Source organism: Chenopodium quinoa, unplaced genomic scaffold (assembly GCF_001683475.1).
Source record: "Chenopodium quinoa cultivar QQ74 unplaced genomic scaffold, ASM168347v1, whole genome shotgun sequence".
Taxonomy (NCBI): domain Eukaryota; kingdom Viridiplantae; phylum Streptophyta; class Magnoliopsida; order Caryophyllales; family Amaranthaceae; genus Chenopodium; species Chenopodium quinoa.
In genome coordinates, this window is record NW_018744151.1 from 4,220,421 (window position 1) to 4,241,210 (window position 20,790).

General features: G+C 33.1%; 2 protein-coding genes across 2 annotated transcripts; both read right to left on the reverse strand.

The window, feature by feature from the left end:
* Positions 1-93: 93 nt before the first annotated feature.
* LOC110693670 lies at positions 94-9,634 on the reverse strand. The gene is made up of 11 exons (XM_021870830.1): positions 9,285-9,634; positions 8,139-8,266; positions 4,851-4,895; positions 4,610-4,723; positions 3,862-3,930; positions 3,723-3,779; positions 3,425-3,538; positions 763-843; positions 610-678; positions 464-529; positions 94-373 (listed from the first exon to the last, which is right to left on the reverse strand). Exons 1-11 carry the CDS (start codon positions 9,475-9,477, stop codon positions 329-331), a joined length of 981 nt encoding a protein of 326 aa, XP_021726522.1. The 5' UTR covers positions 9,478-9,634; the 3' UTR covers positions 94-328.
* Positions 9,635-10,543: 909 nt separating this feature from the next.
* Positions 10,544-17,106, reverse strand: LOC110693671 (triose phosphate/phosphate translocator, chloroplastic-like). The gene is made up of 12 exons (XM_021870831.1): positions 16,446-17,106; positions 16,299-16,364; positions 13,760-13,825; positions 13,534-13,612; positions 12,362-12,482; positions 12,090-12,185; positions 11,734-11,846; positions 11,542-11,619; positions 11,296-11,412; positions 11,107-11,206; positions 10,910-11,010; positions 10,544-10,807 (listed from the first exon to the last, which is right to left on the reverse strand). The coding sequence occupies exons 1-12, from the start codon at positions 16,709-16,711 to the stop codon at positions 10,790-10,792; spliced, it is 1,221 nt and encodes a 406-aa protein (XP_021726523.1). The 5' UTR covers positions 16,712-17,106; the 3' UTR covers positions 10,544-10,789.
* Between the last annotated feature and the right edge of the window lie 3,684 nt (positions 17,107-20,790).

Below are 20,790 nucleotides of genomic sequence, written 5' to 3' on the forward strand. Positions count from 1 at the left end.
ATATTTTTCTTTGTTTGCAGCTTTCTTATATAATAAGCTTGCAAAAGGCTTCCTCCTAGTAATGTTACTTGTGTTCCATGTGCTGAGACAGACTGAATTCAACCGCCGCAATATGATAATCACGAGAACATGTTTTGCAAAACACTGTACAATCTGTAATAGTCTGCACATTAACATTGTTACACTGAAATTTCGCGTATAGCAGTAATGATATATTTAGCCTACAACCTATAATCCTGAATTACGTATTATCAACGCCAAAATTGTCGTTTCTTCTAGGGTTCTTCTGTATGTGCATTGTTCTTAGTTATCTTCAGTGTGGCAACAATCATCTCAAAGCAAACAAGAGGTAGAAAACAGCTAGAGCAGAAACCTGAATTAAATCCAACTTAAGATCAGCTTCCAGCTTAATTATGACTACGAGAGAGTATTCAACAAACAAGAAGATCCACATTAGACTTACCAGAAAAGGCACCAACGACAACACGCTCATGGCAAGTGTAAGCAGGAAAACAGCCACAGAAGATGCCTACGATAAGCAAACTCGAAATTTGCTTCAGCTCAATCACGACAAAGAATTGTAAAAATCCAGGCTCATCATAAACTTACCAGAGAAAAAAAAACTGATAACAACCATCTCAGAAAAAGAATGGTAGGAAATACAACTACAACAGACACCTGGAATAAGCCAACTCAAAAATATCAGTTCAATTATGAGACAACTTGTTTATTAAGGGTCCATAGTTAAGTAAGTTAACTTACCAGATAGAACACCAACTCTTCACTGGCAAAAACAGCAGTAAAATCATTTATCTCCATCTTTTGTCTGAGAAAACCTTGCAACTATAAGCATATCTATTAGCAACAAGCACACAACGAAATATAGTATACAAAAGCTCAATGTCAAGAAAGCAGTAGGAAAGCATGCTCAGTTCAGGTGCACGTCAAACTAAGGCTATAAGCGCACCTGGCTACTGTCTACAACTGCCAAATAAACAAGTAAGAGAAAAAGCATAGTGATTTTTTCTCCATTAAAGAATAATAAGCTGAATCTGATTTTTTGGTCAAATCTCATCAACATCGATTTTACTAATTTATTACCATTATACATAATATGTGACAGAAGCACAGAACTAGCCTCAAATCAGAAACCAGAATTCATTAGTATCCTAAACCCAACAAGAAAGCCTGAAATCTATCAGAGTTCAGTTATTCAATCTAATGTCAAACACAGCATGCTTTTCATGCATAATTTTAATTTTGGACATAAATCACATTAGCTCCAGCTCATATTGCCTTATTATGAGATGTAAGCTTCAACCAGATCAAGTTACATACTTTGATGTATAGCTCAATAAAAACCAATCTAGTAATTCTTTGATCATGGCTTGCCAAATGATAGGCTATAAAGCTTTAGTGATTTAGCAGACTATAACATACTTCGTAAGTGATAAGCCTCTAATCCGACATTGATATTTAAGAGACTATTGAACTTAAAAGTCCTAGTAAGTCCATGTGGTGAGTTCACCTACCACTGAAACTGAATAGATGAGATTAGTCTCACTTGTAATGAAAAACTGTTAAAATAGCTTCTGCCAGACTAGGGTAAATAAAATAGCAGAGCAGAGGGTTCAAATTACTGTAGTCAGAGAAAATCAAGGGAGCTATGTTGATATGTACTAGAAAAGTGATTGGAGCTATGTCACACCTTTTTCTAGTTTACTTGTTTTGCATTTCATTCTCTGTACTTCGAAAATCGAAATAGATGACCAAAAATTAAGAAATAAAGTAGGAACTAGGACGACATCTGAGGTCATGAGGTGGGAACTGGGGAGTAAAAGATTGGGAAAATACTCCCACATCCAATAAGAATCAAATCCTCATTTCAAGATGAAAGTTGGATGCTAGATTGTAAGATACTACTTCCAACACCAGGCCACATGGTTTAGGTCCTAAAGAAAAAATAAATCTAGTAATTTTCACATAAATAAATTGTGCTTAATAGGGGTACTATGTTTTAGGTAATCCATGTCCCTTTGGCTTGATATGAATAAATTTTCTGAAAATGCTAAATATGAATCATTATCAGCAGGCAGGTACCTACGGTGAAGAAATTGCTAGCCAAAAATCCTAATCACCACTTGAGTTTTGTAACTAAGGGCTTGCCTTGCATTATCTTTCTAGGGAAAATATACAAGAGATGTTTGTTAATGGTAGCAAGGAAAAGCTATGTAAGTTGAGTCATAACAAGTTCACAAACAAGTAGTCTATCTCTACGGTTTGATTGATAACAAAGTAGAAGAGAAAGGGAGGGGGAGGGAAAAAGAAGGAAGGGGAAGGAATGGAAGGGGAGGGAGAAGGTAAGGTCACATTTTCCCTCCAAATCTTTCCAGCATTGGAAGGATTTGTTTTATGAAAGATGAAGGGAAATGGATCCTTCCTTTCCCTCCTACCAAAAGGTATCCAAAGAAGGGGGGGATGAATCCCTTCTATTCCCTTCTCTTCCTTTCCCTCCAATTCTCTCAATCCAAACAATGTGTTAAGGATTGCTGTTGTAACAGATAGTAATGAAGTGACTTAAGGGAGGGTATTATGGGTAGTTTAGTATGTTAGTAGTTATCAAATGTAGTATGGGCAATTTGGTAAATCTAGTATTATTAGGTTAGTAGTTTGTAACCTTAGCATAAATAGAGGGAGGGTAGAAAGAAGAAGGTAGGCAGAAATTGGATTGAAACTTGTTGAGAGTTGTGACCTCAAGTCACTCATTGGAGAGTTATGAGCAAAATCACTATTGAGAGTAATATCCTTAAGCTATTAACTAATCCTTTGTAACCCTTCCAGCATTATCAACCAATAGTAAAGCTTCCATCTTTCTTATTTCTTCTTTACAAATTAATTTACCAAACAATCTTTCTCTTTATTTTACTGTTATTAGCATGAGGAATATCAATCTATTACACAGATGCAAGGAACATAAACAAGAACAACACAAACATGCTTCACTAAAAATGTGTGAGCTAGGTCCACCGGCAAGCAAGAAGATGTTTTATTGATCTTGAGTGAAATAAAGTCATGGAATAGGCTAGGTTAAAACCTCAGGAAATAAGCCTGGAGATCACACGATGTAACTAGTTCCCATGTAAGATCTGCTATTCTCATGAATTTTGTTTGATTGAACTAAGTAATTTTTGATTGATCGAATTGATTTCCATCAACTATATTGATGATTAAATTTATTTATAGGAGCAAACAAATCAAGGCATATTTTAACAAATAAAATCACTCGAGCCAAAGCATCAACAAGCAATTCTGAAAAATCTCCTCCCCACCCTTCCCAACCCCCACCCCAAAAAGAAAAAGGAAAAAAAAAAGGGCCACAGAGTGAATGATAAAGAGAAGGGGACTCAATTCAGAGATGACAAACCTGATGGTGATACTTTTTGATAGCAGTATATGATCTTCTTAGTAGGTTTATTGCTTCTGAAGAGTAGGCAACTAGCATATCATGATATCTTCTACCAGGCAATTTGTTAATAAACTACAAGAGACACAGAAAGGTTAACCAAGGAAATGTAAAACATACAGAAGTAGTCAAAGGGAAGCTGCCATTTAAATCACTAAGCACTACACATTTAACATATACAAATTTCACAGAAAAGAGGGAGAGGGGGGGGGGGGAGAAAGAATCAAACAAAAAGTTTAAACACGTGCATAGCTACAACCTTAAAGAATAAACATCTTTCATTGCGTAAGTGCCATCGTAGCTCCCCTGTTCTTCTCTGCCAAAAAGTTATAAACTCAGTAGGCAGCATAAAAGATATAGTGAACAGAAAGCATAGACTTCAGCTAGGTGAGACATACTTCTATGACTTCGCGAGCCTGCTCAAGCTTCTGAACATGAAACCAGAGTTCTGGGATGATTTTTGCCATCTGTGAAACAGTAGCCCATTAGATGAGGCTAGGAATGAAATAGCTGATACGGCATACTGTTTATAAAAAACAAAAAAAAAACAAAAAACCTGTTGTCACCCAGGAAATGTACGATGATAGCTTAACAATTTCAACGGTTAATCAGTAACAACAAAGGCATATTACAGCCTGAATGTCTCTTATAAGAAAGTAGTAATACCTAGTTTATATACTCCATACATAATTTACAAGAGGAGGACATCTCAGTGGCATTGTAACTTTAGGATACTGACAAGTATTTTGGAATATACCATCAATCAGAACCTTAAAGGTCACAAACAAACTGTATAGTATCTTGCATGGGCAGCATGCTAGAAAAACAATTAAAATTAAATCAGATCCTGTTGGCACACATGGAATGTACGGCAATTTGCAGGCAGAAAATTCTAGTGTTTTAAGCATTTCGTATTATTTGAAAATCAAAAAGACTTGCTTGCTAGTTTGGGCAGTAATGTTCGTGAAATTCTCTTCTTAACTTTGCTTTCATTCCATAAAGCCTGCATATGCCTTACTCAGGATGAACTTTTCATGTCAATGTGACAAGCGGAATTTTTACTTTTCCAAAAGTGACTATACAGTCTCAGAGAACATTTCAGTTGCATGTATTGATGAATTTACTCTGTTCTAGCTTATGCCTTACCAATTCAACTTTTGAAGCAAGCGATTCCACTGATCTCTTGTCATCCTTAACCCTGACTTTCAATTGACTGATGTTCAAGTCATTTCTTCTAACGACAGCCTCCAATTCTCGTACCTAAGGATGCCCAAGTGAATAAATATAGTGGTATTTATTCCCTTTCAATGGTTTCAATTGATCATTAAAAAGGAAAACCCAATTTAAAAAGCACCAAAGTGGACCAAACCAATAAACTTTAGCATACCTGTTCTTCAAGCAAATTTATCATTTCCTCATAGTCTGGTGCATCCTGCAAATTATTTTACAAGATGAGTAAAGATGATAAACTTTATACCGATCCCGCGATCCGAACACCAATGCTTCCAGCTTATTTAATCATTAATACAGTAAGAGATAGTAAACATTCAATCACATTAGACAAGATCAAACAAAAAAAGGCTTCCATAGGTCAAAATTATTCAGCAAAGTTTTATGCCAAAAAGATAGTCAACACTCATAAGCGATCATTTATATCAACCAAACGATGAAGGATGACATGCAGAAAACAACCAAGAATACACATTTGGATATGCATAAAAATGAACCCACTTTATGTACTGTAGATTTTATTATCATGACTAAAATACATTCTCTATTAGGTTTCATGCGCTCGGCAATTTGTCTTTCTCTCGCTACCAAGGCTCTATAGTCTATACATCCAAACAACTTTCACATTCAAATTTTGGAGGGTACAGAAATCCTGGCTCGCATGAAGATTTTGCTGCCTCTATCAATCATACAAGATAACTGAGACCCTTGAACCACTGTCCAGCCTCATTAATAGATAACCGACATCCAAAAACACTTGCATAATGAGTTAGTGGTAAAAAAACATCAATTTGTTACAAGAGAAAATCACTTTATCTACAGAGCAACAGGATCTTGATTTTTGTTGGAACATTTTTGTTGTTCTTGTTTGGTCTTTGGATGACGTATGCAGAAAACAACCAAGAATACACACTGGGATGTGCATAAAAATGAATCCATTTATGTACTGCAGATTTTATTAGCATAACTAATATACATTCTCTAGTAAATAGTTGACATGGCTAAATTGACAATCCATTGCTGAAATAAAGAAGGCTGGTTGAGATAGTATTTGATAATTTGATTGCATTAAAGACAGTGTAAATGGAAAAAACACAATAGAATTTTTGTTTTCCTTGTTGTCTCCTTGAAGATGTAGGTAGGTTTACTCTTTTGAACTATTTAAAAATTTCCATATCTATTTACGATATACTAAAATATAATGCTCAATCCTAAAGCGCTAATGTCAATATTACCTTTCAAAATATGCACACAATTACGTTCACAGTGATGAGATTTGATTTATATGAATTAACTTGAGGGAAATAAATATCAAATGTATTCATCCTCTCTAGAAGGAAAACTCTAGAAGTAGAAGAATGACACCGGTCACTCCAAAAATGTAGGGGAGCATCTTCCATACAAAAGTCACTTTTTTGCCATCCACAGCCAAGGTTTAACACAGATGGAAGCAATCCATTTTGTGGAAATATTTCTTTCACAGCTAAGGTGTCAACCATGAGAACCAACAAGCAATGAAAACATAGAAAGCTAAGACTATAGCTGAAAAGCTCAGTAAAAAAGAGCAATCTAGAAGACATGGCTAGCTAATCAATGTAAATGACCAAGCCAAGGCAGAGAAAACAAGTTACAAATACAAGTACTAATCCAACAAGACACTGCTAAGCTGCATATTGATCCTTCCATTTTAATTTGTTGAAGCTGTAGCTAGAACAGTTATGAAAATATGCTTAGTTTTCAATCCCCTGATTGTTTTAATTTTAAATGCGCCTGAACTTGATTATTAGATGCCATCCAATCACTGAAATATCAAGAAGCTTTTTGCAGTGTTGATGAGCTCCTCAGCATAGTTGGAAAGTCTCTAGAACAACTATCACTTCAGGCACTTTAATTTGGTTAGGCATGGGTAAGGTCATAAATCATGCAGTCTTGATGCAGTGGCGATTCCAGTATGGGTTCAGCTGAACCCATACTGGATTTGGGGAAAATTCGTAATTTAGAGGGGAAAAAGAATTCTAAGTTAAATAAAAAATGCAACTTCTTATATCATTTATACCTTCTGTGGTTCAGCGGTCAAAGAATTCACGTGCAAAGTATTCTCTTAGATGGGGACGCGGGATCAAACCCCTTGCCAAACCCTAACACAATAGCCTATTTTAGTATTTTACTGTTTATACCATCATACTTTTAGTTAATACAAGTATTATTTTATATTTTTTTCCTTTGAAAAAAAGTATTATATTATATTTATTTTTATTTTACTATTGTATACTTAGGATTACTTTTTTCCTTTTCATTAAAATCAAAGAATTTATACATGTATTATTTTACACCATCATACTTTTATTTTGTACAAGTATTATATTATCTTTGTTTCATATTTTTTTGCAATTTTGAAATATTTTATATCTTAAAAATAATACTCCAAACTTGCAAAAATTATGAAACGGAAGTACTCCCTCCGTCCCTAAATTACATTCCTCTTTGGAAATTTACACGGAAATTAAGGAGGAAAGAATAAGACAAATAACAATAATTAGATAATGCAATGGGAAGTACAAAGATAGATTAGTTATTACTCATGACATGTCATCAATCCTTTGCAAAAAAAAGGACCAATCACATGCTCCTAATTGAAAATTTTTAACCAATCATATTCATTGTAATTTGGCACAAGGATTATGAGTGAGATTAGGTAAGGATGAGTGAGAAAGCATTAAATATAAAACAGAAAAAGAGAGTTGATTTACTAAAAAAAACTTACCAAAAATAGAAAGGAGGAATGTAATTTTGGAATACCAAAAATAGAAAGGAGGAATGTAGTTTAGGGACGGGGGGAGTAGTATATAATATTTTTGGATAAACATCAGTTAACTAACTATATTTCTAGTCCAAAAAAAAAAAAACCTGGTATATTCGAGAACTTCGAGAGTCCGAACCCATAATGACAAATTCCTGGAATCGCCACTGCCTTGATGTAGCATATTACAAAATCATAAAAACTTATACAAGCGTTATCACATTATAAACATTTGCATTGGCAAATCATGGCTTTCTCACCTCTTTTCAACTTTCCTCCTAATTTCGCAAAGACAACATAGGTATATTTGTATAGTCAAGCAAACTCAACAATGCAGATGTGTAAATGATATACACCTCTAATCCCATACACTTGTAAGGAATTCAGTTCAATTTAGTTAAAATTGCATTAGCATGACAAAGTGGTGTCTAATATTACATCGATATCATGAAATGACCTACAATCTTCTATTGATGTTAAAAAAATAAAAAAGTAAAAAAAACATGTAACGATGCATTAATGTTGTAGAGTAACAAACATTTAGGATCAAAAGATTTTGGCTAAGTGGCTAACAATCTATTTTGGAATGAAGGGAATAACAACTGACAACTTCCAGATCATGGAAAAAGGTACGAAGCTGCTGACCTTTAAGTTGGACAAATCAGAATCCAGGTGTTGTATAGTACGGCTAAGCTCCTCAATTTTCATCTCACAATTTCCAATAAGAAGGCTTTTACTGTCGAGTTCTTGGCCAGTCATCTCAGTCAAATGTTCTGTAGCAATATTGATCCACAACATATATGAGTAGATATCATTCAGAACAAATATCTATAGGAATTAAAACGTCTGCAAGGAATGATAAGCAAATCAGAACTTAAAACAACGTCAAATGATAACATTTCCAAATTTTGCAATAATTCACATACCAATGAACAAAGTGACCTAATTCATATACCAATGAACAAAGTGACCACAAACATAAGAAAAACAAAATTAGTCAGTACACAGAAAGGTATAACATAATTTAATCTTTTCAAACTTTAAGCTGAGGAAAAGTGATAAGCCAAAATCAGCAGAATTTGCAGAAGATTGCAGCCTTATTATTCGTTTCACACCATTTTTGGTTAAAGCCTCGAATCAAGACAATCAGCAGGGTTATCTATTTATCAATCTAGCAAAATATTATCAATCGTTTCTAAAATTGCAGGAAATGAAAAACACAGAGAACTTTGAATCATAATATAAAACTACTATATACTTTTATAATTTTTACGGAGTATCATTGCTCAGTTGGACTGAAATCAGCTTTGAAACCGACAAAATTGCAGATAAATGTCAACATTCAAGCAAACTAATCAGAAATTAGCATAAACTTCAATTTACAAGAGAATTTAGCTATTCTTATTCTCCTTTCTACTCAAAATCTTAGTCGTTTCACAACTTTCTTCTGTTGCAAGAAATTAAATCATTCTACAATATGAATGCAACTTCAAATATCACTATTTTGAATCAATTTTCAATTATAAGCCAATTTACGAAGTACTTGTACATTACAATGCGATGAACTGTACCAATTTACAAAATCAATGAAATTAATAATGAAAATACTTTCAATAATATGATATTATGCTCCATCAATCATCGAACTTAATTACTCACAAATCAAATCAAATGTACGGAAAATTTCCAGATTAATCCCAATCAAAAACACTCAAATACAGTCGAAATTACAAAGGTAATAATCAGCAATCATGAATATTGTTAAATTAGGAAGAAATCGAGAAGAGATACCTAATCGAGCAATTTTGAGCTTCATATCCTGGATTTCGCATTCCAAATTAGTGTCAGAATTTGAGCAAATTTGGTGATTTTGAAATTGAGGATGGTTGATCTCAGTGGAATCAACAGTGACAGCATTGGAAGTGGAGAAGAGAGAGAGGAAGAATGCGATGGCGAGGTACGCCGTTGGTAAGGTCATCGCCATTGCCACTTTGCTGCTACTCTTCACGTCTTGACTTCCCACTTTCCCTCTCAATTCTGTTCTTCTCGTAATGAAAAAAATAGAGAGCCTCTTTGTATGCGACTAGCTACTGTGGCCGCTTGTGAAAAAAACAAATTAATCCTTATAACATCGACAAAATAACTTGTATATTACCGATTGAGTAACTCTTTACTGACCGGTAATTCTTATAATGCTAAATCAAGTAACCCCTATAACATTAACGAAGTAGCTCTCATGATAGTTGGCCACATGGTGTGGCTAGCCACATATAAGAATTTGATAATCTCGCAAAATTAATCTAGTCGCAAACTTCATTGTTCACGTGCAAAACCCTAACATTATAAGCGATTTTACCCTAATTTGTTATAGAATCCGGTAGGAATGTAAATTAAGTCTAGTTAAAATGTGGTCAAATCTTGCGGTTGCAGTAAGTCGCTATGTGACCACTAACCAGTGACCTTATATGGATTTTTGAATAACTATATATTGACTCATTTGGGCTTGCTAATAGTTCGTTTGTGAATTCATTCTTGTTTTTTAGTAATTTTCACGAGAATACCTGAATATATACATAAACATATGATATATTTCATACTAAAGTTATTGAAAAGTTGCAATAATTGCATAAATTATCTAGTAAATAGTTACTGTTTTCTTGGTAAAATTTATATTTTTTTGGTTACTAGCTATAGTTCAAATCAGAATACGCTTCTTAGGTTTGTAGCTATAAAATCTTTTCAATAACTAGTTTTGGATTAATATTACTTTTTATATATTAATGATCATCAAATAGAAGTGCAATCAAGGCCATCAACTTCCAATTCTTAAGCAAACATCCTATTCAAAAAATTCATATTGTTTGGGCAAAATAAAAGGAAGTCGAGCTCAACTCTTTTATTTAACCCTTTTAAACTTACTTTTAACATACTAGAGAATGTTAAACTATATAATTATTCAAGTATTCAACCATCAGAAAACACCATGATTCAGGGTAACCTGTAATGTGATTAACCTTTCAAAATCTCCTAAGACAACCATAACAATTTGCTTCTTCTCTAATGCCCATTCAAACACTTGCCTCGAGTTGAGGGACCAAAGACAGTACGATATATGCTTATTATTGAATACAAGAAGATTACAGATTGGCAATGGTTCATTCTCCAAATCGAATAAATTGACACGAAAAAAAATTAATTTTACAACATTTTTTTTGTTGTTCTCCTTTTCAGGAAGGAAAATTATCACATCTACAGCACCTTCCAAGAAAATGCAGTTTCGGGCCAAGTCATTCTACTCAAGTAGTCTTCATTTGCTGCAAACAACAATTTCGAATCAAGTTAATTGAATGTCTGAATGCTATTACAGGACAACAATTTTGACATTAGACTGGTGTTAACTGTTAAGTGTGTCTTACTCGTTTCTCTTCTTCCATTTTGGCCTTAATGAAAGAGTACATGGCTACACCGGCAATAGCAATGCTGGTTCCAATGGCGGTTTGTGTTGAAATCTTGTTGCCTGCAAGGGGAAACATGTTAGTTATAAACCACCAAGAAACATTTTTTCCCCAAAGAAAGATTTTGTACGGAGCGAATGGTTGAAAATGATAATTACCAAAGGCGATGATGGAAAATCCAATGACAAACACTCGTTTCAAAACGTTGCCAACTGCATGGGTAAGTGGTGCTACCCTCTCCAAGGTGTTGGTAGCTAGCTGCAAATAGAAGAGAGGTCAAATATCTTTGTTAGCATGAAAATAATGTAAATCACTGAAAATACAAAGAAAAGAGGACGAAAATGGACCTGGTTGTAGAGGTGGTAAAACATTCCCACCCAGAAGAGGTCTGATATGAATTTGGTCATCCCCACTTTCGCAATGGCATCACTGAAACCATGCTTGATAAGTTGAGGACCCTCGACCTGGATACATCATACATAGCAAACATGAACAAAAAAAAACAACAATTAGAATGATAGAACAACTCGCAATTTTATCAAAAGAAAACACAATAGTAGATTTGCTGAACAAACACATTTCTGTGTACTTACAATTATTGCAGGGGGAAGGCACACAAATAGAGCAATTATGGAAATGTAGGCATAGAGATTAGTACTGTCCATGTCAGTCTGAAAAAAGGGGAGAAAAATTGTTATGAAGCGAAAGCCAAATACACTAATAAGTTGTTAGGAAGCGAAATCCAAATGCAGATGTAATTGAAGAAGTTGCAAGAGAAGCATAACCATGGCTTTCTTTGAGTAGATACTCCTGTAGGTGAAGGAAATATTTGAAATCATAGCGCTGATGAAGCCGAGCCAGTTGAATGATAACTCAGTCAAGGAAGCCATGGAAACACCTGCACTCAACAAGTTACCATTCGTAAGAGTGTATACAAGATTTCATTGGACAAATCTTTTATATAGTATTTTTGCATAAGTTTTATGCATTTGTGTAATTTATCTTTTACTTTATATTTATCCATTACTTAAAAGAAATCAGCAACAAAAATCTTTTAGTTAAAAGAGCTCACTACTAAGTAGTAACTTTACCCTTCCTGTGTTTAACATAATGAAGATGATAGCTATAAAGAGATACCTACCAATCACAACTGGAGCCAAGGAGAGCCAGAGAGTAATGGGAATAGACTGTCCAAGAACGAATTGAGAAGCAGCAGCATTGAAAAAGGGCTCCAGGGCTGCACAATACCAAATAGAAGCACATATTCATATAAAGACTATAAATACAAATATAGTTACACAACAAATAATATCGATCCACACCAGTTGCACAGAAGTTTTAAAGACACATTTGGAAGGATGGTAGCATACTGCTAGCATAATGGAAATTAGAGTTAAAGACTTAAAGTGTCACCTTTAATAGTGTGGGTGAAAGAAACTGCAACAGCAGCAAAAGAGACATTGCTGGTAACATGGCCTAGTGCATGACATACTGCAACTGGAATGAGCAACTTCAGAAGGTTTGAGTCGATAGGCTACAAACATATCAAAAAATTATCACGTTGTTAGAATGCTGAATATCTTTCTGTAAAATTTATGGTCAATATTAAGCAGAAATCCGCATGATTACTAAATGCACCTTATGATAATCAAATTCTTATGCAAAATACTTCATTTGCTAGTCACCTTAAACCAATTGAGCCTAAAACACTATGGGTTGTAGCTCTTACTGAAGAACAGGAAGCTAAGCCATCTCTTATACAGTTATACTGCACAAATCCCATAGTATAGATGCTAGCTTATCATTAGGAATTCATGGATAATTGAGTTGATAGTTTGTTTTCTTTTTTTTCTTTTTAACACAAACTTATACTTTAACCTGTGTTCATGAAAGACTACTTAACTTCTATTTTAAGCTGTTTTAAAAAGTACTACCCCAAAACCAAACACAAACTCTCCCCTCCCTCACTTATATGAAATTTTCATTTTTTGATAAACTTGAAACAAAATCCACCCAAGTAACTATCTCTTTGTTTCATAATACTCGTCACACTCACATTGTTTGGAACACGTGTCAATGCATAACTTTAATCATTAGTATATGTAATTGTATATTATTAAGAGGTATAAAAGATTAATATAATGAAATATACTATTATACACATAAAGATTAATCTAATAATATTTTACATAGCAACAAAACTTTTTTATGTATTAGTAAAACGTGTAGTCAAAGTCAAATTGTTGCAATTATTACGAAATGGAGGTATTAATTTCCAGCTAAACATGATTAAGCAAAAGCTATAAAGATTAATCCAATAATATTTTACATAGCAACATAAGTTTTTTATGTATTAGTAAAACGTGTAGTCAAAGTCAAATTGTTGCAATTATTACGAAATGGAGGTAGAAATTTCCAGCTAAACATGATTAAGCAAAAGGTATGGAGCCTAGAAGAAAGAAAAGTAGTGGGAGAAATTTCACACTGAAAAAAAAGAAACAATTAGCACCACAAAGTTAATTGGACATTTAAGCTAGTTGGACTAAATAAAAAGTAAACGGGCTTTTGTGGAGAAATAAACTTACAGCACGTTTAGGAAGGCCCACACTCCAGCTAGCCAAACAGTACACCACACCAACAAATAAATGGATCACCGACACGAAGCTGCAACACCACACAAATATCTTAAGTCACAAGACTCACAACTCAGTTATGTTTGGCCAAGAAAATGTTACAAAATAAAATAAAATAAAATAAAAACTATTTTTAGTAATAAGAAGTATTTAACCAGAAAAAGGGCAGAATACTTACTAAGGATATGGGAAGTAATTGTAGATCTTCTTGTTAAGAATGTTGAATATAACGTTCAAGAAGTACCTACACAAGGAATAAAGAGATACCATATGAGTACATGTTAGCCCAAAAAAAATAAAAATAAGAAATAATGAAATTTAGCCAACCAAAAAAAAAATCTTAAAAAATTCACTATTGTTTCACAATAAAATTTTAAATCCGCCTCTAAATGTTGACACATGTTACAAAATAACCGTAACTAACAATTATAAAAGTAAAGCCATTTTGCTTCTTTTTAAACATTCTAACTTTTGCAAATTAAGCTAAATTATTGAAGAATCAAAATATGCACTAGAATAATGAATTATGCTACCCGAAAAAATTAAATGGATTAGAGTGATTGATATTAAAACACTAGTACTTATGCAACTGATTATAAATTCTAAGAAAATTCCTATCATTTCTTCTTTAGATATTTTTTTTTTGTAAATTTTCATTTGAAAATCGATGATTTACATGAAAATAATTTTTTAATGAACATATTATTTAAAGAATCTAAACGAAATGCTAGGTTTTTCGTAAAAAAACAAAAACAAAAAAAAAAACCTAATGCTATGTTCAATCTATGATTTATAGATTCTATTTCATTCATTGGTAAAACATAACTAAATATATGAAATTTTGATAAATTTACAACTACTTGCAGTTGTGTATGGAATAATATAATTACCAATTTTTTAACTTTTGTAACTCCAAATTGCAAATGTTTGAGGATCAACCCTACTAAAAATTAAGTGCATGATTAATGCGTAGAAAAAGTTTGGGTGTAATTGTTTTTTTTTTTAATTGAAATTATTTTTACAGAATTGAAACTAATTTTTCTAAATTGAAATTATTTATAATATATCTTTATTTGAGAATCGATTGGGAAGTGGAGGTAAAGCACGTTGAAAAGCAAATCAATCAATTGGTACATCGGTTATCTAATCATGTATTTTAACAAATTTAGCTTGACTGAAATCCTCATATGTTTAGGGCGTATTTTTTCTAAAAAAACAAATATAGAAAAACAAATATTTGGCGTATTTTACAAAACGATGTAGTTGGCGTGACCCTACCATGTTTTCTTCTCTATTTTGTGTATGTGTTAAAAATTTAAAAAAAAATTAAAAAAAAATAAAGTAAAAAGTCGAAAATTACCACTAATGAAATGATGATTTACTCTATGTTAATCGATGTTATAAATTTCGTGATTATAATATTCATTACTTATAAATTTTTATTCTACTGTTTACTTGGAATATTCTCTTTTATTTAAATTAATTTGCTTGCTAAAAATTTATAGATCATTTATAATTATAATCTTCAAATATTTGTTCGAGTTATAAAAATTACAAGAGAGGAAAATATCACATCTAAATGATTAAATGAGATGCATGCTTTGTTTGTCTGTCGTATCACCAAGAATCGAGAGATGAGCTCTAACTACTTGAGTTATCCCTCACTCTCAGTTAAAAAAAATAAACTAATTATAAGAGTTATAAAATTAAGGGTTTGTTCTCATTGACTGAACTCAACTGAACTGAGCTAAGCTAAGCTAAGCTGAACTGAAATGAATATTTTATAAGAGAAGGAAATTAGGAGCTAAACTCAACCGAGCTGAATTGAATTGAATTGAATTGAATTTCAACGTATAAGTACTAATTCAAATGGTAGAAATTCAGTTCAAAGTATGTCTTGGTCTACCAAAATGGTGTATTTTCTGCAAATGTGCACGATTCTTGCCGAAAACTAGTTGTCGATTAAATAAAAGTAAAACCTTTGAGTTGAAACCTTGGATACTACCGGCCAGACCAGCAAGTTTCTGGTCTATCTGCCACTTAAATTATTGTATAAATTGTACTAGTATTTTAAGTACATCAAATTGTTTCTCTTTCTTAATTTAAGTTCAGCACATAAATTTAATTAATGTTTCAAATTTGATTGGTTAGAAATTAGAATAATGAAATTGCACACGTTAGAAAATCCTTACTCCTTAATTTTCATTAGCTAGATATATACAAGTACTTCGTATTTCTTTTGAGTTTTGACCAAAATATAAATATTCTTTAATTCTAGCCATAAATAGATAAAATACTGTATAAAATGCAGATGCTTTTGATATTGTAATCAGATAGAATTGACTAATTATGAGGTTGTATTTTGTTCAAGATTATTTAAGGATAGCTTATACACTTTTTAACAAAAGGGAATCAGTTTCAAGCTCCAAAGCACCAATGTTTGGTCATAAGTTCCATTCTATGTCCCTATTAAATATTACTATTATTTTAATAAACCTAATCTTTGAATCAAAGCAAAACACGATAGATCAATCTCACATACATAAATATTAACAGAGTTGTTACACTTAACATACTAATATGTGACTGTGTGAGGTTGATTAATTTCGGACATTAACATCGACTTTCTAACACCTAACAATAGCAACATCAATTAAATTGAACCGCTAACACAGTAACACTAATGAACAACACAAAAATAACAACGCAATGCATACCACATAAAGAAGAAAAAACCGGTGACAAGAGCCGGATACTTCTCCAAAAACCCAACCTTAGCTTCCCTGATCAAAAACAAAACAAAAATTAGTCCAACACGACAACCCGACACGAACCGGATCAGAACGAAGTTAAACGAACCTCACCCGGAAGAACCACTAGCGGCACGACACGGCTGAACCGCTGTCTTCTCCCTCCTAGTAGCACCACAAACCGAACCGGATTGAAGCGGTTCAAACAACAAAACCGGCCTAAGCTGCCTTCCCCATGTCAAACTCCCACCATCCTTAATCAATCCAACCGGCGTCTTCACCCCGGTGGCGACACCTAAACTCGCCGCCTCTCTCGATGGCCGGAATAGCTTCGGGAGGGCGGCGATCGCCGTAGTCCGCGACAATACTCGCGACTCCATAATAGACAGTGAACAATTCAGCAAAAAACAAACACTAGAAATTATTAAGGAATATGAATATATGGCTAAGTTTGTGGAGGTAGAGTTTTTTAAAGCATTGGAATCCAAACAATGCTTAAAACTAGCGGTTGATATTTTGTTTTGATTCTATGAAAACTATTATCAAGTACATCCCATTTCATGTTAATTAAAATGGACCGTGAATAAGGGACCCAATGATGGGGTTTGATTGAGAAATGGACGGTTGAGATTGAGGGAGTAGGGAAATGGAAGGTAGGATTGAGTGTAGAGGATCTTGTGGAGAATAAGGGTGTGTTTGGATGAAGAAAATGAAAAGGATGAGGGAGTGTTGAAAGATGGCGGGATGTTCGTGATAACCTTATCCAAGCTCACTCCATAGTAAGTGAGTGGTGTGCATTGTTTTGTCTTGTGATTATATATGATTCTTGTCCAATCATAATTTTTCAACACTTATTATTTTATTTTTTTTCAATTTTGTTATCTATATTATTCCTTTTTTATTTGTGATTTGATTGTAACATTAGAATATAAGATGAATTTTTTTGAGAAGAAAACAAAAAAATAGTTTAAGAGAAGTAAATGGCAAAAGAAAAATTAAAATATACGTATGTGTTTTGGATACTCAGCATTAATTAATCCACTCAAATTATGTGAATATTAACTTCGTAGCAGGATAATTTGTTTTGAGCTCGTGGTTAGCTTATGAATACGGGAAGCCTAAGTAAATGTGATGCGAATGACATATTTTGTTACACGATCACATTAATTTTTATTGAAATCCTCATAGAAATTTCAATATATTGCAAATTAAATTATATTGTTTCCATAGACATATAGGAAACAACATACTACCTATGAAAGATTTTATTTGATTCTCAATCAATTATAGTTTAAATTTGTACAATACGTATTTAAATATGATTATTTTAAATGTGTGCATTAAACTATGTATAAAATAATGATTATGATGAAAGGAAATAAAGTGAGTATAATTTAAATACTCAGCTATTGTTTTCAAAAAAAAGAGAGGTTTATTTGTAATAAATAATAATATTATGTGATGGAATTACAATCATATTCATTATAATTCTTACATGGCTAAAGGGAAACAAAAAAAAATTAGGGAACAAAATGTGGTGGAGCGTGGAGGACATGGCAAATTTGCTACATGCTTACTTTCTTTGTTTTACATCAGTTTACAGTTTTACACATTTTAACTTCAACACAATTCACATAAATTACTTTAATTTATTTTGGGTTTTATATGAATACTTAAGAAAAAACATGTTTATTTGAAATCTTATTAGATTCATTGTAGCTCGTATTTTTCAAATAAATATATCATATATTCTTTCTATTTTTAAACATTTGTTTTATTTCTCTATGCGCGGAGTTTTAGAGGAAATTGGATAAAGTAATAAAATATAGATATGGTGGGATAATAGAAGAATGAAAAATTGTAAAAAGCAAAATTAGTTGAGAGAATTGAAAGAATGTGAATATAAAATTAATAAAATATAATATAATTTATATTAGGTCCACTAGCTAGATGAGAGAAATAAATTAAACCGCGTTGGTTTTCCCCTCCCCTCGCCAACCCCTCCCTCATCCCGTTGGCCAATTGCCCCCAGCTATGAAACCCCTTTTCATTTTCTCTGTCATCTCAAATGCCCCTAGCCACGAAATCCAACCACATGTACGCCGACAGCTCGCCCTCCACTACTCCCGAAGACACCAAACCCACCCCTGAAACTTCCATTTTTGTTGGTGGGTTTTTGGCTGGAATTTGTGATTTTAGGGTTTCAATGGCTGGTATTTTGGGGTTTCAGTGGTTGCGTGGGAGAATGGAAGGGGGTTTCGGAGATGGGGGAAATGACGACGCAAGAAGTGGGAGAGACGCGACTGTCCGACAAAGGGAGGGGCGGCGGGCTGGGCTGTAGTAATGGAGGTTAGGGTGGATTGGTGGGGGGGGGGGAAGGTAAGATGGCTGGTTTTCTGGTTTTTTGTTTTTAAATTTTGGACCAATTAGGACTTGATACGTGTCAAGTGACCTAATATAATAGGTAGGGGTGTCCATTCGGTTTTCGGTTTGGATTTAGCCCAAATTTAATCTGATCCGAAATAAATTTGATTTTTAATTTTCAAATCCAATCCAATATGAATTTCTTACCAAATCCAATCTAATCCGAATTATAATTCAATTATTGGGATCCAATTCGAAATCCAAATTAAAATACATTGCTAGTTTTTTGGTCCTAATGTGATTATAAAAATAAAATAAAAATGTAATAATAAATTTTTAAAAATATAGTTGTACACGATTAATACAAGTATGAAACCATAGGTTGACATGATATATATTAGTATAATCATAAACATAGTTTAACATGATAAATATTAACCATATTTATTTATAAAATAATTCCTTCATATTTCGGTTATTTCGGTTTTTTGGATCCAAATTAGTAAAGTCTTTATAATTGTATCACAATTTACATTTATTTTTTTAGAGAAAGCACAATCTACATATTTATAAGCTATTTACAATTCACAACATTTCTACATTATTCCTATGGCTACTAACACCATTTCTAATGATGTAGAACACTACTAGAAATAGGCTAAATTGTGACGGAATGCTTACGACGAACATGTTTTTCCGTCGTTAATGTGGATATTTTCGACGGGAAACATTTCATCGCAATTTAGCGACGGAAAATTTCGATTACGAGGTATTTTCCCTCATAAAATTTACGACGGAATTTATTTCCGTCGTAATTTAAAACTTGCGACGGAATTTTCCGTCGTAAAGTGTTTTGCGACGGAATATTCCGTCGTAAGTTTTAAATTACGAAGGAAATAAATTCCGTCGTAAAATTTACTGTCATTTTTTGAAAATTAAAATTGCGACCTTGCCCTAAAAAAAGGGGGAAATAATTGAAACGCAGAGAGAGAACTGAAGCAGCGAGAGGAGAGAGAGAAAGAGAAGGAGAGAGAGAAGGAGAGAGGAGAAAGAGAACGGCGATGGTGGTTTCCCTTTACGCCGGCGACGCATATGAGCCGGCGAGAAAGAGAACGGGAAACAGAGAGGAGAAAAAGAACGGGAAAGAAAGAGAGAGGAGAAAGAGAACGGGAAAGAGAAAGATAAGGAGGAAGGGAGGAAGGGAGAGCTGTCGAGCCCTGGTGGTTTCCGGCGAGCCGCCGCGTCTAGGTAAGTGTGTGCAATTGTCAATTATTTTTTTTTTTTTTTTTTTTTGCAAAAAAACTACCAACGGCTAACATATAACCACCACAACGCAGCCGCACCTCCGTCCCCTAGCCGTGATTGAACCCACCGGCCCTTGGTTGTTTCCGGCGACGCCCCACCTCCGCCTGACAGTAAGTTGCCTTTGCTTTCCCCCCTTTTTTTTCAATTTAATTTTGTTTACTTATAAAGCCTTAATTATTATTTTTTTAATTTTGTTGTAGGATTTGTACAATTTTGTTGGTTTAATTGTTAAAAAGAAGTGCAGATCTAAAGGTTAGTTACATTACAAACCCTAATATAATGTATATGTGTATCTTACTTTGGTTGTTAGATATTCAATAACTTTTAGTTTGGTTAATTTAGTGACATTGATGATCTCTTATAAGTAATTAATTGCTCCCTTCTCTTTAAAAAAACAATATAATGTTAGTTTGGTTTAGTTTAGTTTAACATAATGTAGTTTAGTTAAGTTTATGTTAATATAATGTGTTTTAGTTTAATTTATTTTAATATAAAGTACCTTATTGTAGTTTAGTTTTTTTTTTAGAAATATGTTAGTTTAATTTAATATATAAAACGGTAGTTTGGTTTGGATTAGTTTAATATAATATATTAGTTTACTTTGGTTTGGTTTGATTTGGTTTATATTAATAGTATGGTGTTATGATATGTTTCTCTTGTTTAGTTTAATCTTGATATATTTGTTTAATATTATGTATGTTAGTTAAGTATATATATTTTTAAATTAATCTTATAATTAATTAATTGCTTCCTTGATCTTTAAAATAAACAATGTTAGTTTGGTTTAGTT

Coding starts and splice junctions, on each gene's coding strand:
- LOC110693670 (XM_021870830.1), bottom strand. CDS start 9,477: ATGGCGATGACCTTACCAACGGCGTACCTCGCCATCGCATTCTTCCTC. Junction 8,267..9,284: donor GCTCAAAATTGCTCGATTAG/GTATCTCTTCTC, acceptor ATATTGCTACAG/AACATTTGACTGAGATGACT. Junction 844..3,424: donor TCAAAAAGTATCACCATCAG/GTTTGTCATCTC, acceptor ATATGCTTATAG/TTGCAAGGTTTTCTCAGACA.
- LOC110693671 (XM_021870831.1), bottom strand. CDS start 16,711: ATGGAGTCGCGAGTATTGTCGCGGACTACGGCGATCGCCGCCCTCCCG. Junction 13,613..13,759: donor AATTACTTCCCATATCCTTA/GTAAGTATTCTG, acceptor GTGGTGTTGCAG/CTTCGTGTCGGTGATCCATT. Junction 12,186..12,361: donor TTTCACCCACACTATTAAAG/GTGACACTTTAA, acceptor GGTATTGTGCAG/CCCTGGAGCCCTTTTTCAAT.